This window comes from Suncus etruscus, chromosome 2 (assembly GCF_024139225.1).
Source record: "Suncus etruscus isolate mSunEtr1 chromosome 2, mSunEtr1.pri.cur, whole genome shotgun sequence".
Classification (NCBI taxonomy): domain Eukaryota; kingdom Metazoa; phylum Chordata; class Mammalia; order Eulipotyphla; family Soricidae; genus Suncus; species Suncus etruscus.
Window position 1 is genome coordinate 81,058,481 of NC_064849.1, and position 14,766 is coordinate 81,073,246.

Below are 14,766 nucleotides of genomic sequence, written 5' to 3' on the forward strand. Positions count from 1 at the left end.
TAAGACAATTGCTTTCCACATGACTGACCCAAATTTGATCCTTAATACATACATAGTTCCCTAAGAATTACGGACTACAATTAAGAAAGAGGTCATTCTTAGAACAGAGCCAGGAGTAAACCCTGAAGACTTTTGAGTGTGACTCAAAACAAAAATTAAAAGAAGAAAATTTTGGATAACTTCAGTCTTGTTAAAAAGAACTTCTTTTATGTGCCTTTTGCCCATTTGTATTTCTTCTTTGAGAAAGTGTCTTTTCATTTCTTTTCCCAATTTTTGATAGGGTTAGATTTTTTTTTTTTAAGTTCTGCCATTACCTTGTATATTTTGGATATTATCTGAGACCCGCCCATTTCTGGGAGGGGTCTTGGGAACTGAATATTAGGTGTGACCTTACCTGCAAGACCCCTCCCAGATGGCAGAGAGAAATCCACCTCCATCCATCGCCATCCAGATCCATTGTTAATTATTTAATTCAACAATTAGCCCCTTATCCTATGGGAATTGAGTGAATAGTTTCTACCATACTGTGGGTGCCTTTTATATCCTGTCACTATTTCCTTTGAAGTGCAGAAGCTTTTCAGCTTAATATAGTCCCATATGGTGGCCTGAGCAGTAGTGCAGCTTTAGGGCATTTGCCATGCATTTGGCTGACCTAGGACGGACTGAGGTTTGATCATCCAGCGTCCCATATGGGCCCCCAAGCTAGAGGCGATTTCTGAGCGCATAATCAGGGGTAACCCGGAGCATCACTGGATGTGCCTCCCCAAAACAAAACAAAACAAAAAGCCCCACCACTTCCACTTGGAAGTGATGTTTCTTCCTTGAACATGCTTTTAGAGTCGATGTCATGGAGTGTTTTACCTACATGTTCTATATATCTTATAGTTTCGGGTCTGAAATCAAGGTCTGTAATCTATTTGAATTTGACCTTTGTGCAAGGTGTTAGATGGAAGTCTGAGTTCGCTTTTTTGCCTGTGGCTGGCCAGTTGTTCCAGTGCCACTTGTTGAAGAGGCTTTCCTTGCTCCATTTGCATTTTTGCCCTTTTATTAAATATTAATTGATTGTATATTTGTTGAACATTCTCTGAATACTCAAGTCTATTCCACTGATCTGAGGGTCTGTCTTTATTTCAATACCATTCTGTTATAAAAAAAATGCTCTACATCACTAATCATTAGGGAGATGCAAATTAAAACAACAATAAAGTACCAATTCATGCCACAAAGGCTTGCACACAACACAAAGAACAAAAACAATCAATGCTGGTGGTGTTGTGGAGAGAAAAGAACTCTCATTAACTGATATTGGAAATGCTATCTAGTCCAACCTTTATGGAATACAATATAGATATTCCTCAAAAAACTGTAAATTGAGCTCTCATATGACCCTACTATACCATATCTAGGGATATATCCCAGGAATAAAAAAACGCAATGCAAAAATACCTTCCTCACACTTATATTCATTACACAGCTATTTACAATAGCCAGACTTTGGAAACAACCCAGATGTACTTTAACAGATGAATGGCTAAAAAAACTGGTAAATATACATAATGGAATACTATGCAACTGTCAGAAGAGTTGAAGTCATGAAATTCTCCTATACATGGATGTACGTGGACTCTATTATGCTGAGTGTAATAAGTCAGAGGGAGAGAGATAGATACAGAATAATCTCACTCATCAATATGTTTTAAGAAGAATAAAAGACATTATTGTAATAATGCCCATAGAATATAGAAATGAGGTCTGGAAGGAAAGACTCACAGTATGAAGCTTACCAAAAAAGATTGGTAAGTGCAATTAGAGAAATAACTACACTGACAACTACCATAACAATGTCAACAAATGAGAGAAGTATAGGCATATCTCGAATACAGGCTGGGGGGAAAGATGGGAGATAGGGGTATTGGTGGTGAGAATGTTGCACTGGTGAAGAGGGTGTTCTTTATATAACTGATGCCCAACTACAATTATGTCCGTAATCAAGGTGCTTAAATAAAAATATTATTTAAATATTTTATTTACCATATTAATAGGATGTGCAGATAAAGTATGTAGTAGGAACAAAATGTTTGTTAATAAGATTATGAATATGGATTACTATTAAAATATAAAAGCATTCTTTAGACTCAATAGTTTAAAATATCAGTTCCAAAAAGTATAAAAATATAAATAGCCATTTTAAATGAATTATAATAGAAAAATAAACACATGTAGAATAATCAATAAAACTTGTGAATAGACTATTGAAATCCAGAATTAAATATGCCTATCCATCTACTTGATGGGAAGACTTAAAGTTAATTACAAAGTCAGGGTTGGTGAGAGGGAAACGGCCATTGTTAATGGGAAATGATCACTGGTGAAGTTTGTTTTACATTGAATTACTATAACTATCATGCACAACTTTATCTGTGAAATATGAAACTATTCTGAGCAATCTTGTAACCAAGTGTTTAAATAAAATATTTTTTAAAAAGTTGATAAAAAAAAAGTTGACAATAAAGATTTCTGAGGAGAGGCCAATAAATTGGATCATAGATACATTAATAATATGAATGGCACAATTCAATATAACAAATTAAAAAATCTGGACATGAAATATTATATATTTCCAAGAAAGAGTTGAATATTTGTTTACAAAAATAAAAGTTACACATTTGTATGATTTTACGTTATGATTGCTCAAACTGGAAATGTCTCAAAAATCGATAACTGAATGGTAAAATCATTTCTAGTGAAGTCAAAATATACCACCCAGCAACAAAACCTACTAGTACATGTAAAATCTAGACACCTAAGTTGAGGTTTTACTAACCAATCAGCAGCAACAAAAAATTACTTTACTTATGTTTACTAAAGTCAGAATTTAAGGAAAGTGTGAGGGTGAAAGGGAAGTGAAAAGGCACCTTTGGTTTTTTTAATTTTAATATAAATATTTTGTATCTAGATAAAATCAGTGTCGATATTTTGTTATGAAACTTCATATTTTAATTATCAAAACAGAAAGTGCGTACTAAATATTTCAATAGCTTTATGAATCCTAAAATCTTAAAAATAAAAAGTAACAAGGATATGTAGATTAAACTCAAAAAACTTTTTTTGAGCCACACAGTGACGCTCAGGGGTTACTCTTGTCTATGTACTCAGAAATCACTCCTTGCTTGGGGGACCATATTGGGATGCGGGGAGATCGAACCTCTGTCCATCCTAGTCCTGGCTAGCACCGGCAAGGCAGACACTTTACCACTCTACGCCACCACTCTGGCCTCTAAACTTCAATTTTTTAGTCAAATAAGATTTGTTATTAACATAATATTACTTAAAATAATAAATATGTAAAGTTTAATTGTAATATTTACTAGAAATATATGGGAGAAAATTTAAATTTGTTTTTATCTAGATATGATTACTGCTCATATTTTATAAAATTGTAAGCTTCTCTTTTATTGGATTATAATCAAAATAAGTATTTAAAGTCACATTGAAGGAATTATAAATGACATCTTTTTATAAGTGTTTTGATTAATAAAATTTAAAACAATAAAAATTAGAAAGTGTAATCCAAAGAACATATACAAAAAAAATTCTCTAAATCTTTCAAAATCAATCCACAGCTTTGCTTTTCATCATGGAAGTTAAAAGCTAGAAATTTATGAAAATTAAAACTATCTATAATCTGAACCAGTATAGTAATATAGCAGGTTGGGTATATGTCTTGCATAAGACTGATTTGGATCTATTTCTAGTCACCCTTATATTATGGTCCCCTAAGCACCACCGAGATTGATCTTTGAACATAGAGCCAGAGTAAGCCCTGAAGATCTTTGTACATAGAGCCAGAGTAAGCCCTGAAGACTGCTGGGTTAAAACACTGCTGGGGCCCAAAACTAAACAAAAATCAAAACTAAACTAACTATAATGATATAGGCATTACAAGATATTTATTGAGAAACCTAATTTGTATTCAGACATTGGAACTGAGCTGACTTTAAAGGGAAGTTAGAAAGCATCTAAGGTGTGATACAATACAGTATATAGAGATGAAGGATATTGACATTTTGTTTGGTAAAACATACATTTAAGAGGAATGAAATCATTCCTTTAAAACACACATAATTTATACTTGAATATTCAATGAGTACACATAATTTTTTGACACAAAATATTTCTCAAGTATAAATACAAGAAAATCTCTTTAGTTAAAAAATCTGTGTGGGTGTACCTATTTAAGACCCTAGACCCACCCTTTTCTGGGAGGGGTCTTGGGAACCGGATAATAGGTGTAACTTTACCTGCGAGCCCCTCCCACTCCTGGGAGGGGTCTGGGAAATGTTAGATAAGGCGGAACCAAGGGAATTCGGGCTTTTGGCTTTTTGCCTTTTGGCTTTTTGGGCCTTTGGCTCTTGGCCCTTTCTGCGCTGCTGGGCGCTCTGAGGAAGATGGCTGAAAGGAGTTTAGATGCAGGGCCAAGAATAACTAGTGCTTAAAAGGTTATGAGATAGGCCACACACATGTGGTGAATAGGGTATGAATAAAGTTAATGCTTCCTAAAGCTTGCCTGTGAGTGAATCTTGATTACGCCGATCACCTGGGCCTGGAACCCGCCAGCTGGATGGGGGATGAAGCCACGTGGCTGGGGCCTAAGCACAAAGGCCTCTATCCATCGCCATCCAGCCCCATCGTTATTTATTTAATTCAACAATCTGAAAATGTCTATCAGATATATTCTAAAGATCCCATTGATTGAAATGTGAAAAAGACTCTACTGGAAGTGTTGAGAATTAAATATCAAAATGCAATAAATATAATACTTTTAAAAAGTCAATTAAATTTCTCTGCTGGATAAATGAAAGTATGAGGACTATACTGAGATCTCTGCAATTTACCTAGTATACTTTACAATAGGAGATACAAGTAAATAGTTATATGATGGTGAAACCTTATGTACTAACTTAACTTGGGCAATATAGATAAAATGCTAGCTTATAAAAGCATATATGTGTCAAAAAAGAATGCTATAATTTCTACTTGAACCTACAGTAAAATATCTATGAGACCAATAAAAGTTGATTTATAAATACCAACTTTAGAAAATGCATTTGCATTTATGTTTCTTGATCTTTATTTTTTAATAAAACATCACTTACTGTAATGTCATTCGTGTATTTACAAAGTTGTGTGTAACTTTTTTCTGCTTTATTATATGCAGTAGGACAAATATACAAGCCCTATTACTTAAGATTCTAGAAGATCACATATAAATTTTAAAAAATGATTCTAATGTTTATAAAAAGTAAATAGCTTAAATACTTCATAAATCTAAAATTTTACTTTTTTGGTAAAGCTTAAATTTTTCATGACATTGATCATATTTGCAATTGAGATCATGTCTTTTCTCTTATTCTCTTCACATGAAAAATAGTTAACGATTTTATAAGGATGAATAATTTTTTGATAGTTTCCTCCTTTGTTAAGGCCTTTTATAACCATTTAGAAAATATTTCCTTCTCTAATTTTAATGGTCTGCTAATGAAACTGCTAGAATTATTTCTCATCTAAGTATTAAGACATAAAACCCAATAGTCTAATATAATTATGCAAATTAAGCACTTGCTTTTTTGTCCTTCAAAATTAAACTTATATTAGCATCACTGCTATTTTTAGTATTGTATAATTTTATTCATTAGCGTCAGATAGATTTCTTAAGTTGTTTGAACATTTGTTTCCACAACTTATACTAGGCTGAATTTGTACTTTACATTGAGAACATTTTGACATATTTTATGCATTCCTATTTAATAAATTATTATCAGACAGCTTGATAAGTTTTACAATAATACTTTAGATGGGAAATTTTGTTGTTTTCCTTCAGATTTATTTATTACTCTTGGTGTTATTTCACCCTGTTCTTGGAGCATTTCTGGGCATAGTCTGTGTATTGTCTTGCATAGCTATAATATAAAACTCTATTTAAATGATGATTTGTGAAATAGATTTTCTCAAATGAATTTGTATTCCCAGGCTTTACGGTAGTTCGTATTGCTATGACAATTGCTTTTATAACCACAAATATATCTATGCAGGTTAACATGCACCTCAAAATCACAGCATGTGGCTATGGCAGAGATTGAAGTTTTTTTCAAAGCTGAGGTTTAAACTACTTTTAGCAACAGAGTTCAGGTGAATTTAGATATTAAAACAAACAAATATATACTCATACTCATCTGAGTTCATTTATTTTCATGTCATGAAAAAATAAACTTTGACTGCTCTAGCATGAAAATATTAAAAAGAAAGTGTCATGCATGAATAGAATTCAAAGTCAAGTTTACTAAACAGCGTGAATTCAGAATACTTTGATGTTCCCACAAAGAGCAATTGGGGAAACAAAGGGGATTCTTTATGCTCTATTCATAGTGAATTGTCCCTAAGTGTATTAGGAAATTTTTCATTTGAAATGAACTTAGAAAACATAATATACAAAAGAAAACATTTTCCAATGTAACACCTGCTTATGCCACCATTACATGGTATTGTTAACAATACACTTATGTATTAAAATATCAGGAGATATTTTACACCAAGTTTTCATCCAATTTGCTTTTAGCTAGCAAGTGTCGGTATTATTTTCAACTATATTTATGTTTTCATGTGGTCATATTTTAAAGCAAGCACAGATAATTTAAATATTTGCAATGCATTTAATAGAATTACTGTTTAAGTTTTAAATATTTAGAGTTAACATGCTCACTAAGTAAAATATTATGATTATTTTATTCATTCTAATATTATTCTCCTCAATTACAATATATAGTCAATAATTAATTATAGAAAACCCATTTAGTGAGGATACATTTATGATAACTAGGATAGAGAATTGATTCAAAAGTGTCCCTGCACAAAGTACAGCCTCATTTAGAATTATTATCAACATATATGCTGATGGTGGTTATCAGTTTATATTATCAACTTGGATTTTGCTGATTTCCCTCAGTAGATTAAGCCTGATTGTAATTCTCATATTTTAAAAATAGCTAAACATTATTTACATACCAATTGCATACGGCGGGTAAAAGAATTAAGACTCAAAGAATGAGTGAAAAAAACCAATCATGATTTAAATCTCATAAATTATTGCACCTACAAAAGCATAGATCCATTAATCATACATTTGACAAAAGTTGAGAAAATGTGGATGTGAGAAACAAGGTGATGATCAACTCCTTGCCAAAAGTTTAAAGCTTCTAAAACTCCTAAACATGTCATGTTCAAATTTAAAGAAACAGGACATGAGAATTTAATTCCTAACATCAGAGATGTAACCATGACTAATTGCAGCAGAAGAAATAAAATTTCTCACTGCTGATAAGAAGAGTTGATAAGAAGTATTGCCTTTATGTGGATAAAGGCAGATGATCCAGGTTTTATCCTGGATTTATTAATTTTCTGTATAATTGTTATTGTGGTGATATTCAAATCTAAATTGGGTGCATAATTGGTTATGGTACGTTGTGAAATGGAGATTGTGTTGCATGTAGTCATCAACATTGCAGCCGTGATTATGGTCGTTGTCATGGTGGTTGTGCTAGAATGATAAAGGCCATGCATAGGACTCCTCTTGGCACACTGGGCAATAACTTTCCACATCTCATAATAACAAGGTGGATTTTATAGTAATGGCTATACTCTAGGTATTTGATGGCAATATTGACATATTGTAAATTAGTAAGGGAACATGACCAACCAATCATTAATAGTTCAATAAGAACATGTTTAAGTGATGAGAAATCTCTGTGGAAGAAATAACTTGAATAGAATTAAATTATATTTTACTAAAGATAATATGAGACTAATACAACAACATTCGAGTTTTCTGGGTTCTTTGTTTTGTTTTGTTTTGCTTTGCTTTTTTGGTTTTTGGCTTTTGGTCCACATCCAGTGGCTTTCAGGAGTTTCTCCTGGCTATGTGCTCAGAAATCTCTACTGGCTTGGGGGACCATATGGGACTCCAGGGATCGAACCTTCATCCGCCCTAGGATAGCGCACACAGGGTTGATAGCTGATAGCCTTATGCCCTATGCTATGGCTCAGGTCAGAATTTTATGTTTTAATAAGCAGAATGTAACATTAATAGTTTAAAAAATTAGGTAACAAAATAATTTTGAAGTATGGAGAATAATGTTTATTTCAAAGGATTAACAATAGGAACTACAAATGATTCAGCTGTTTTAAATATTTTGTTCTCTGATCGCTAACAAACTTGCATGCTATGATAAAAAATGATATATCATCAAAAACAGATGGTGTTCATCAAAATAAAGAAATGAATGAAAGAACATTCACTTACCTTATCAATCACATAAAATAACCTTGAAAAATTGATGATTTAGTTCATGTTATGTAACAGATATAAAGAGAATGTAAGTTTTCCAGATCATAAATATTTTCAATGTCACTGATTTTTTCATGCATCTAAGAAAAAATATCTACAGTTTACTCTCCTACTTAAATTCAATGTCCACAAGTGAATCAAAGATCTTCATAGTGATTTGTTGTACTTTAAATAAAGATAAATCAACTATCTAACTCATGTTTATCATTAATATGGAAAAAATTAAAAAGGATAGATTTTCTCTTTATATAAAACATTAAGAAGAATTTTGACTGAAGTTCTTTCTAGGAAAGAACTTTTTGGGGAAGAATATAAAGCACTGAGCCTTGGCTATTTAAGGAATACTTTCATCCTTCAACACTTACTTTCCATTGACTTTCTACAAACACAGGATTTTATGGCCCTTTCTCACTGGTCTCTCTTCAGTGTGCACTTCCAAACTTCCTCACTTACATATAGTGAGTACTGACACGTAGTTTCATTTTGACTCTTACGCATTTTAGCAGATCACTTCACTTGCACATTGTTGAGGTTAGGTGAAATGAAATTAAATATTACTTTAAATCAGGGATCTCAAACTCGCGGCCCGCGGGCCATTTGCCGCCCTCTGTACAACATTTTATGGCCTGCGGCCGGCCTACAAGTATCTCAGTATACGCGATTATTTGCTTACCGAATAATCGCAATAAAAATCGCATTAGTAAGAAAAATATCGCATTAAACATTCGCATACCTCAAGCAGTTCCGTTTGGGGTATGCAAATGTTTCATGCGATTTTTTTTCTTACTAATGCGATTTTTATTGCGAATATTTGGTAAGCGAAATCCCTTATGCGGCCCTGCCGCATCCCGACTTTGCCTCCTGCGGCCCCCAGGTAAATTGAGTTTGAGACCCCTGCTTTAAATCATCCAGTGTTGGAACAAACCCATAATATTTCACATGCAGAACATGCTTTTTGTGGCTTTAATTTTACTCTGGATTATTTATTTTCTCTGAAAAGGTATCAAAATGAATATACATCCTCACTAGGATATCAACTTTTTCAAGAAAGAGAATAGCATAATATTTATTTATTTGCATATTTTTATAATATAATTAGTGATGAATGTTGGAATTTATATTCTTTGGTGACCCAAGACCGCTTGTTTCTATATTCTAGACAGTCTTTCCTTTTGAATGCATATCATACACCAATATTGAAAGAGCATTTTTTTAGCCACCAAAGATTAGATGTATTCAAGAAAACTGTGAGCAGGCTGGCTAGTACCTCTGACATTAGGTTATAAATTTGAGGCTTGTTCACAGACCTAGAGGGACTCGGGTATCACATTGCTAAAATAGAGAATATTATGATCACAAAGGTCTCTTTAAAAAGTCTAAAGACATTTGATTTGACTGCCTTAATATTTCACGTCTGAGACCAACATATATTGCAATGCTTTTCTACATCAGCACCGGGATAGTTATAGTCAAACAAACAATACATTCCAACTCCCTAAACAGGTGTTCCTGAAAAATATTAAAAGTAATTGGCCCCCAAGGTACTGTAGAGATAAAGAAAAAATGTAAATGGTTGTGCCATGATAGAAAATAAAATGTGAATGACTATAATCCCACCATTGTATGTTTCCTTAAATGTAATGCCAAGGAAATTAAGCCAGTGATAATTTTAATGAACAGATATGAAAACTCTCTAGATGGATAAGAATTGTTTCAAAAAATCCTTTTCTTTTACCATTGAAATTGTGATAAATAAATTGAAATTGTGAGAAGTAGAAGAGAGGTATTTAATTAAATTAACATCTAAGTTTTTTATTTCCCTTTTAGGTGATTCATACCATCAGTGCCACTGATAAAGATGATTTTGCCAATGGGCCAAGGTTTAGATTCTTCCTTGATGAAAGCCTGTCAATAAATCCAAACTTCACTCTGAAGGATAATGAAGGTGAAAATGAATACATGTATATATATGTATATATATATTTAAGTTTTTCATGGTATTTGTCTTAATACAAAATAGTCCTGAGAAGTTTTGTCTTATCCTTATATGCCCAGGAACAGCTTGCAAATCAGAATTCAAAGTCAGTTTGATGTTAATGTGTTATGATCTGTGAAAAGCTCATATTTAAAATTAAGCCATATGTACAAATAACTTTTATTGAATTTATTCAGAAGAATCCCTTTAAATAAGCATTGTACATGTAATGTGCTGTTGGGCACATCTGAAGAGAAATCTTAGCTGACAAACATGTTTATGAGGGCTGCTGCAAATGCTTGGAGGTAGAAAAAATTTAAATTAGGAAAAATGAAAAATATGTCCTGGGGACAGTTTGTAAAGGAAATGGAATGTTTGAAATCATCTTGCATTTGCAAGACTATCAAGATGTGCTGTACAAATTATATTTCCTCTTAGTTATTATGAATATTTCAGCATATATGTCTTGATAAATATGCATAATTGCAAAGTATTGTGGAAATGCTTTCTTTTTTTTAGCTTTTGTGTGGTTAAAAACTAACAATTTAGTCACTTTACAGAAAATTCTCCATGAATTTTTTTATTCTCTATCTGGTAGATCCTTCATGATTGGGCAAAAATTAGTGTCTGTCTATAAGGACAACATTGACATTCAATCTGTGCAGGGTTCTGACTGCTATCCGTTGTGTTCCTTCCTAAACTGTCTTTGATCAAATTTAGCAAATGAATGTAAGTTAACTGGTGCCTTAAACTAACAAGAAAGAAATAGACATGTTGCTGTAAAATGTCTCTATCCATCCTGTATAAGCATTTTCAAGTAAAAAAAAATACTAAATAGAAGACGCTACTAAATATCCCTGATATTCATTTAACTATAATAGTCAATATAGTAAAGTATACATGTCACTTTATTTGGTTTCTTTGAAAATCAAACGCTTGTTTTTCTTCTACTATTTTAGCTTGACTTATGGTCAGCTCTACTGTGGAATATATATTTGTACAAGTTTCTGTGTATCAGAATTTAATTAGTATATTAAATTCTTTTATATTTCACAAACAATTCTCAAAATTATTCTGTATAACTAAATATATTACTTAGGCACATTAAAATCAAAACTATTTACTATATTTCAAGTGATCACATAATTTATCAAGAAATTAACTTTCAGTCTTAATAAAATTAAATAATCTCTAAAAGCATATATATACATATATTTTGGGAATTTATTCATTCTAGTATTTTATTTAAAATTTTACAAAATTTTATGTGTATTTTTTCTTAGTATAGTGCCCTACTGAAAAATAATTGACAGAAAACATTGCCTAAACTAAATTACACAGTATATTGATTCGATACATTTACAGTTTAGAAATTATAACTATAATAGCTAGAGCAAATAACACCATCAAATCACATAGTTACATTGGTCTTTTTATGAGAATATTTAACATCTACTCCATTAACAACATTGAAGAAAATAATATCAACTATCATAACCTTTTTTATGAACTTCTCAGGACTGATTAATATTATAAAACTGTGTTTTTTGCCTTTTGACTAATATTTGCTCAGTTTATCTCCCTTACATTAAACAATTAGTTGTAGTACAAAGAATTTTCTTAAAAATTATTTGATGTGGGCCCGAAGAGATAGCACAGTGGTGTTTGCCTTGCAAGCAGCCGATCCAGGACCAAAGGTGTTTGGTTCGAATCCTGGTGTCCCATATGGTCCCCCGTGCCTGCCAGGAGCTATTTCTGAGCAGACAGCCAGGCGTAACCTCTGAGCACCGGCAGGTGTGGCCCAAAAGCCAAAAAAAAATTTTTTTTTGATGTTATTACAATGGAAAGTTTTGTTTTGTTTGGGTGCAGTGCATATTAATCTCTACTCGGTTACACAGAAGAATCTCTACTAACAGCTAAACAATTGGATCTGACACAATTTCCTGTGTGAGATGGAAGGTTCTGTAATTTTAGGTCACATATTTCTAATATTATTTCTCATATCATAAGAGCTTAATATTTTCAGAGTTCTGCTATCCCTCTAGGTTCAGAAAATCACTTGAAGTAACCATGTAACCAGCTATTTATAGAAGTATATATTTAAAAAAATAAAAAGAAGTGTAAATTTGCCTTTTAACAGAAAACCTTAATTTTAGCAATCCCAGAATTCTATAATGACATGCAAGAAAATCCAGTTGCACTCTACACCCAATAGTGATTGTGTTTATGATATGAGGTGGTAGATATATTTAATCTCTCCTTTGAGGGAGACACTCTTTTTTTTTTTTTTTGGGCCACACCCGGTGACGCTCAGGGGTTACTCCTGGCTATGCGCTCAGAAGTCGCTCCTGGCTTGGGGGACCATATGGGACGCCGGGGGATCGAACCGCGGTCCGTCCGAGGCTAGCGCAGGCAAGGCAGGCACCTTACCTTTAGCGCCACCGCCCGGCCCGAGGGAGACACTCTTAAGCCTTTGATTGTTCACTCTGCTAATATCTTGACAGCTATGAAAGGCTAAAGGAAAGTTAGCACCATATTAACCAGATTTGCATCAGTGTAAAAAATTCAGGTTTATTTGTCCTCATCAACCTACATATATTACATAGATATACACATGGACATGTATATATATATATATATATATATATATATATACATACTATAAGAGCGGTAGTAATAACACAGTGGTAGGGCTTTTGCCTTGCATGTGGCTGACTTGGGATAGACACTGGTTCAATCCCTATCATCCCATATGGTCTCCTGAGCCTGTCAAGTGTGATTTCTGAACACAGAGCCAGGAGTAATCCCTGAATCCTGCCAGGTATGGCACCCAAACAAAAAATACATATTATATAGTGTATTTATAACATATATATACTATAAAATTGACATACTTATCCTCACCGATGTTCATACAAGACTATCCATTTAACTCATGTGTTGAGTATCAAAAGATTGGGGATAATACCAAAGATAATCAAACTTATAAAAAAATAAACACACAGCTTTTATACAATGGAAAAGTTCCCAAGAGATTGGTTAAATGATAGAGTTTAACACCTGTTATTTTATCTCATCTCAGCTGCACATAATGTAATGATACCACTAGTAATACAACAATATACCATGCATAATTTATATTTAAAATTTATTTACACTATCCTGTGTATGAATTACAGATAAAAATATACAATGTGTCAATAAGTAATGGTTTGAAAAGAAATTTAGAAGAGTACTTGAAATAATTGCATAGAAAGTAGTGGAATGAGAGTATAATCTACTGTTTACTTATTCCATAAAAATAAATTTGATATAGATATTTAGATATTTGTGTTTAAAGTCAGATGTCAAGCAGCAATGTTTTCTAATAAGTCTTTTTATCAAATTCTACAAGTGATTATCTCATGCTTTCAAAGACATACAAGAGCTCTGATTCAGTGTGGTCATACAAAGAATAAAGATAGCTTTCTATGCTTCTGGGTAAGTAGTTCTTTCCCAGAGTGAAATTAGAGTTCTTCTTAAAAGACTGATGAACAAAGTTTAACACCAAATAAAAAATGGCTAAAAATTCTAATCAGAGTCTGACATATCTAAGTTTTAGGTCAAAGGCTAAAACAGGATAGTGAACTCAAGAAAATGGAAACAAGTTTCATTGTACTTTAAAGTTGCTATTAAAAATAGGAAAATATATTTATGAACTAACTTGAGAGGCAAAATATAAATCTAATTGGAATTTATTTTCTTAAATTGTGAGGCTTTACTTTTCCTCTTTCCTTCTTTATGTTTTGGTGGATGGCATCATTATTTTGTTTTAGTGAAGTAAGGTCATTTTATTGATACTTATTTAGAAAGTTGTGAGAGGAGAAAAAGAAAAAAACAGGTGTTTTTGAGAAAATATAAGTTTCTTACAGAACAGAAATAAGCATAGAAACATAGATACAAGCAAATGAATTTTTCAGTGATAAGAGAAAATGGCTTTAAAGAGCAAGTAAAATTATTTTTTACCTCATGTAAAAATTATTTTTATATTTTGGGCGTACACACCTGCAGTGTTCAAAGGTTACTGGTGGTTCTTCTACATTATGAATTATATTCCAGTGATGATAATTGAACCATATGAGATACTAAAATCAAACATGGTTCTGCTGTGTGCAAGAAAAATGTCATATGACTCTAGCCATTATGTAAGATTTTAATTAAAAAATTAAAGGTGAAATATAGAAACTAATAAGAAGAAATAAACAATAGCCATTTTAAGTTCCAGTTGCTATCTAAAATAAAAGTTGGAAATTTTGGTAGTATTAACCATTTTCAATGATAAATATAATAAATGGAATGTCCTAAGATAATTAAGTTTTACTTTTGTGAACAAAAATATATCACAACCCCA

General features: G+C 32.3%; 1 protein-coding gene across 1 annotated transcript in view; it reads left to right on the plus strand.

Annotated features, from left to right (window-relative positions):
- CDH18 (cadherin 18) overlaps positions 1-14,766 on the plus strand; it is a 298,495-nt gene that overhangs the window by 259,193 nt on the left and 24,536 nt on the right. The window contains exon 9 of the mRNA XM_049768384.1: positions 10,229-10,346. Within this exon, the coding sequence (XP_049624341.1) occupies positions 10,229-10,346 (118 nt within the window). The remainder of the gene's footprint in view (positions 1-10,228; positions 10,347-14,766) is intronic.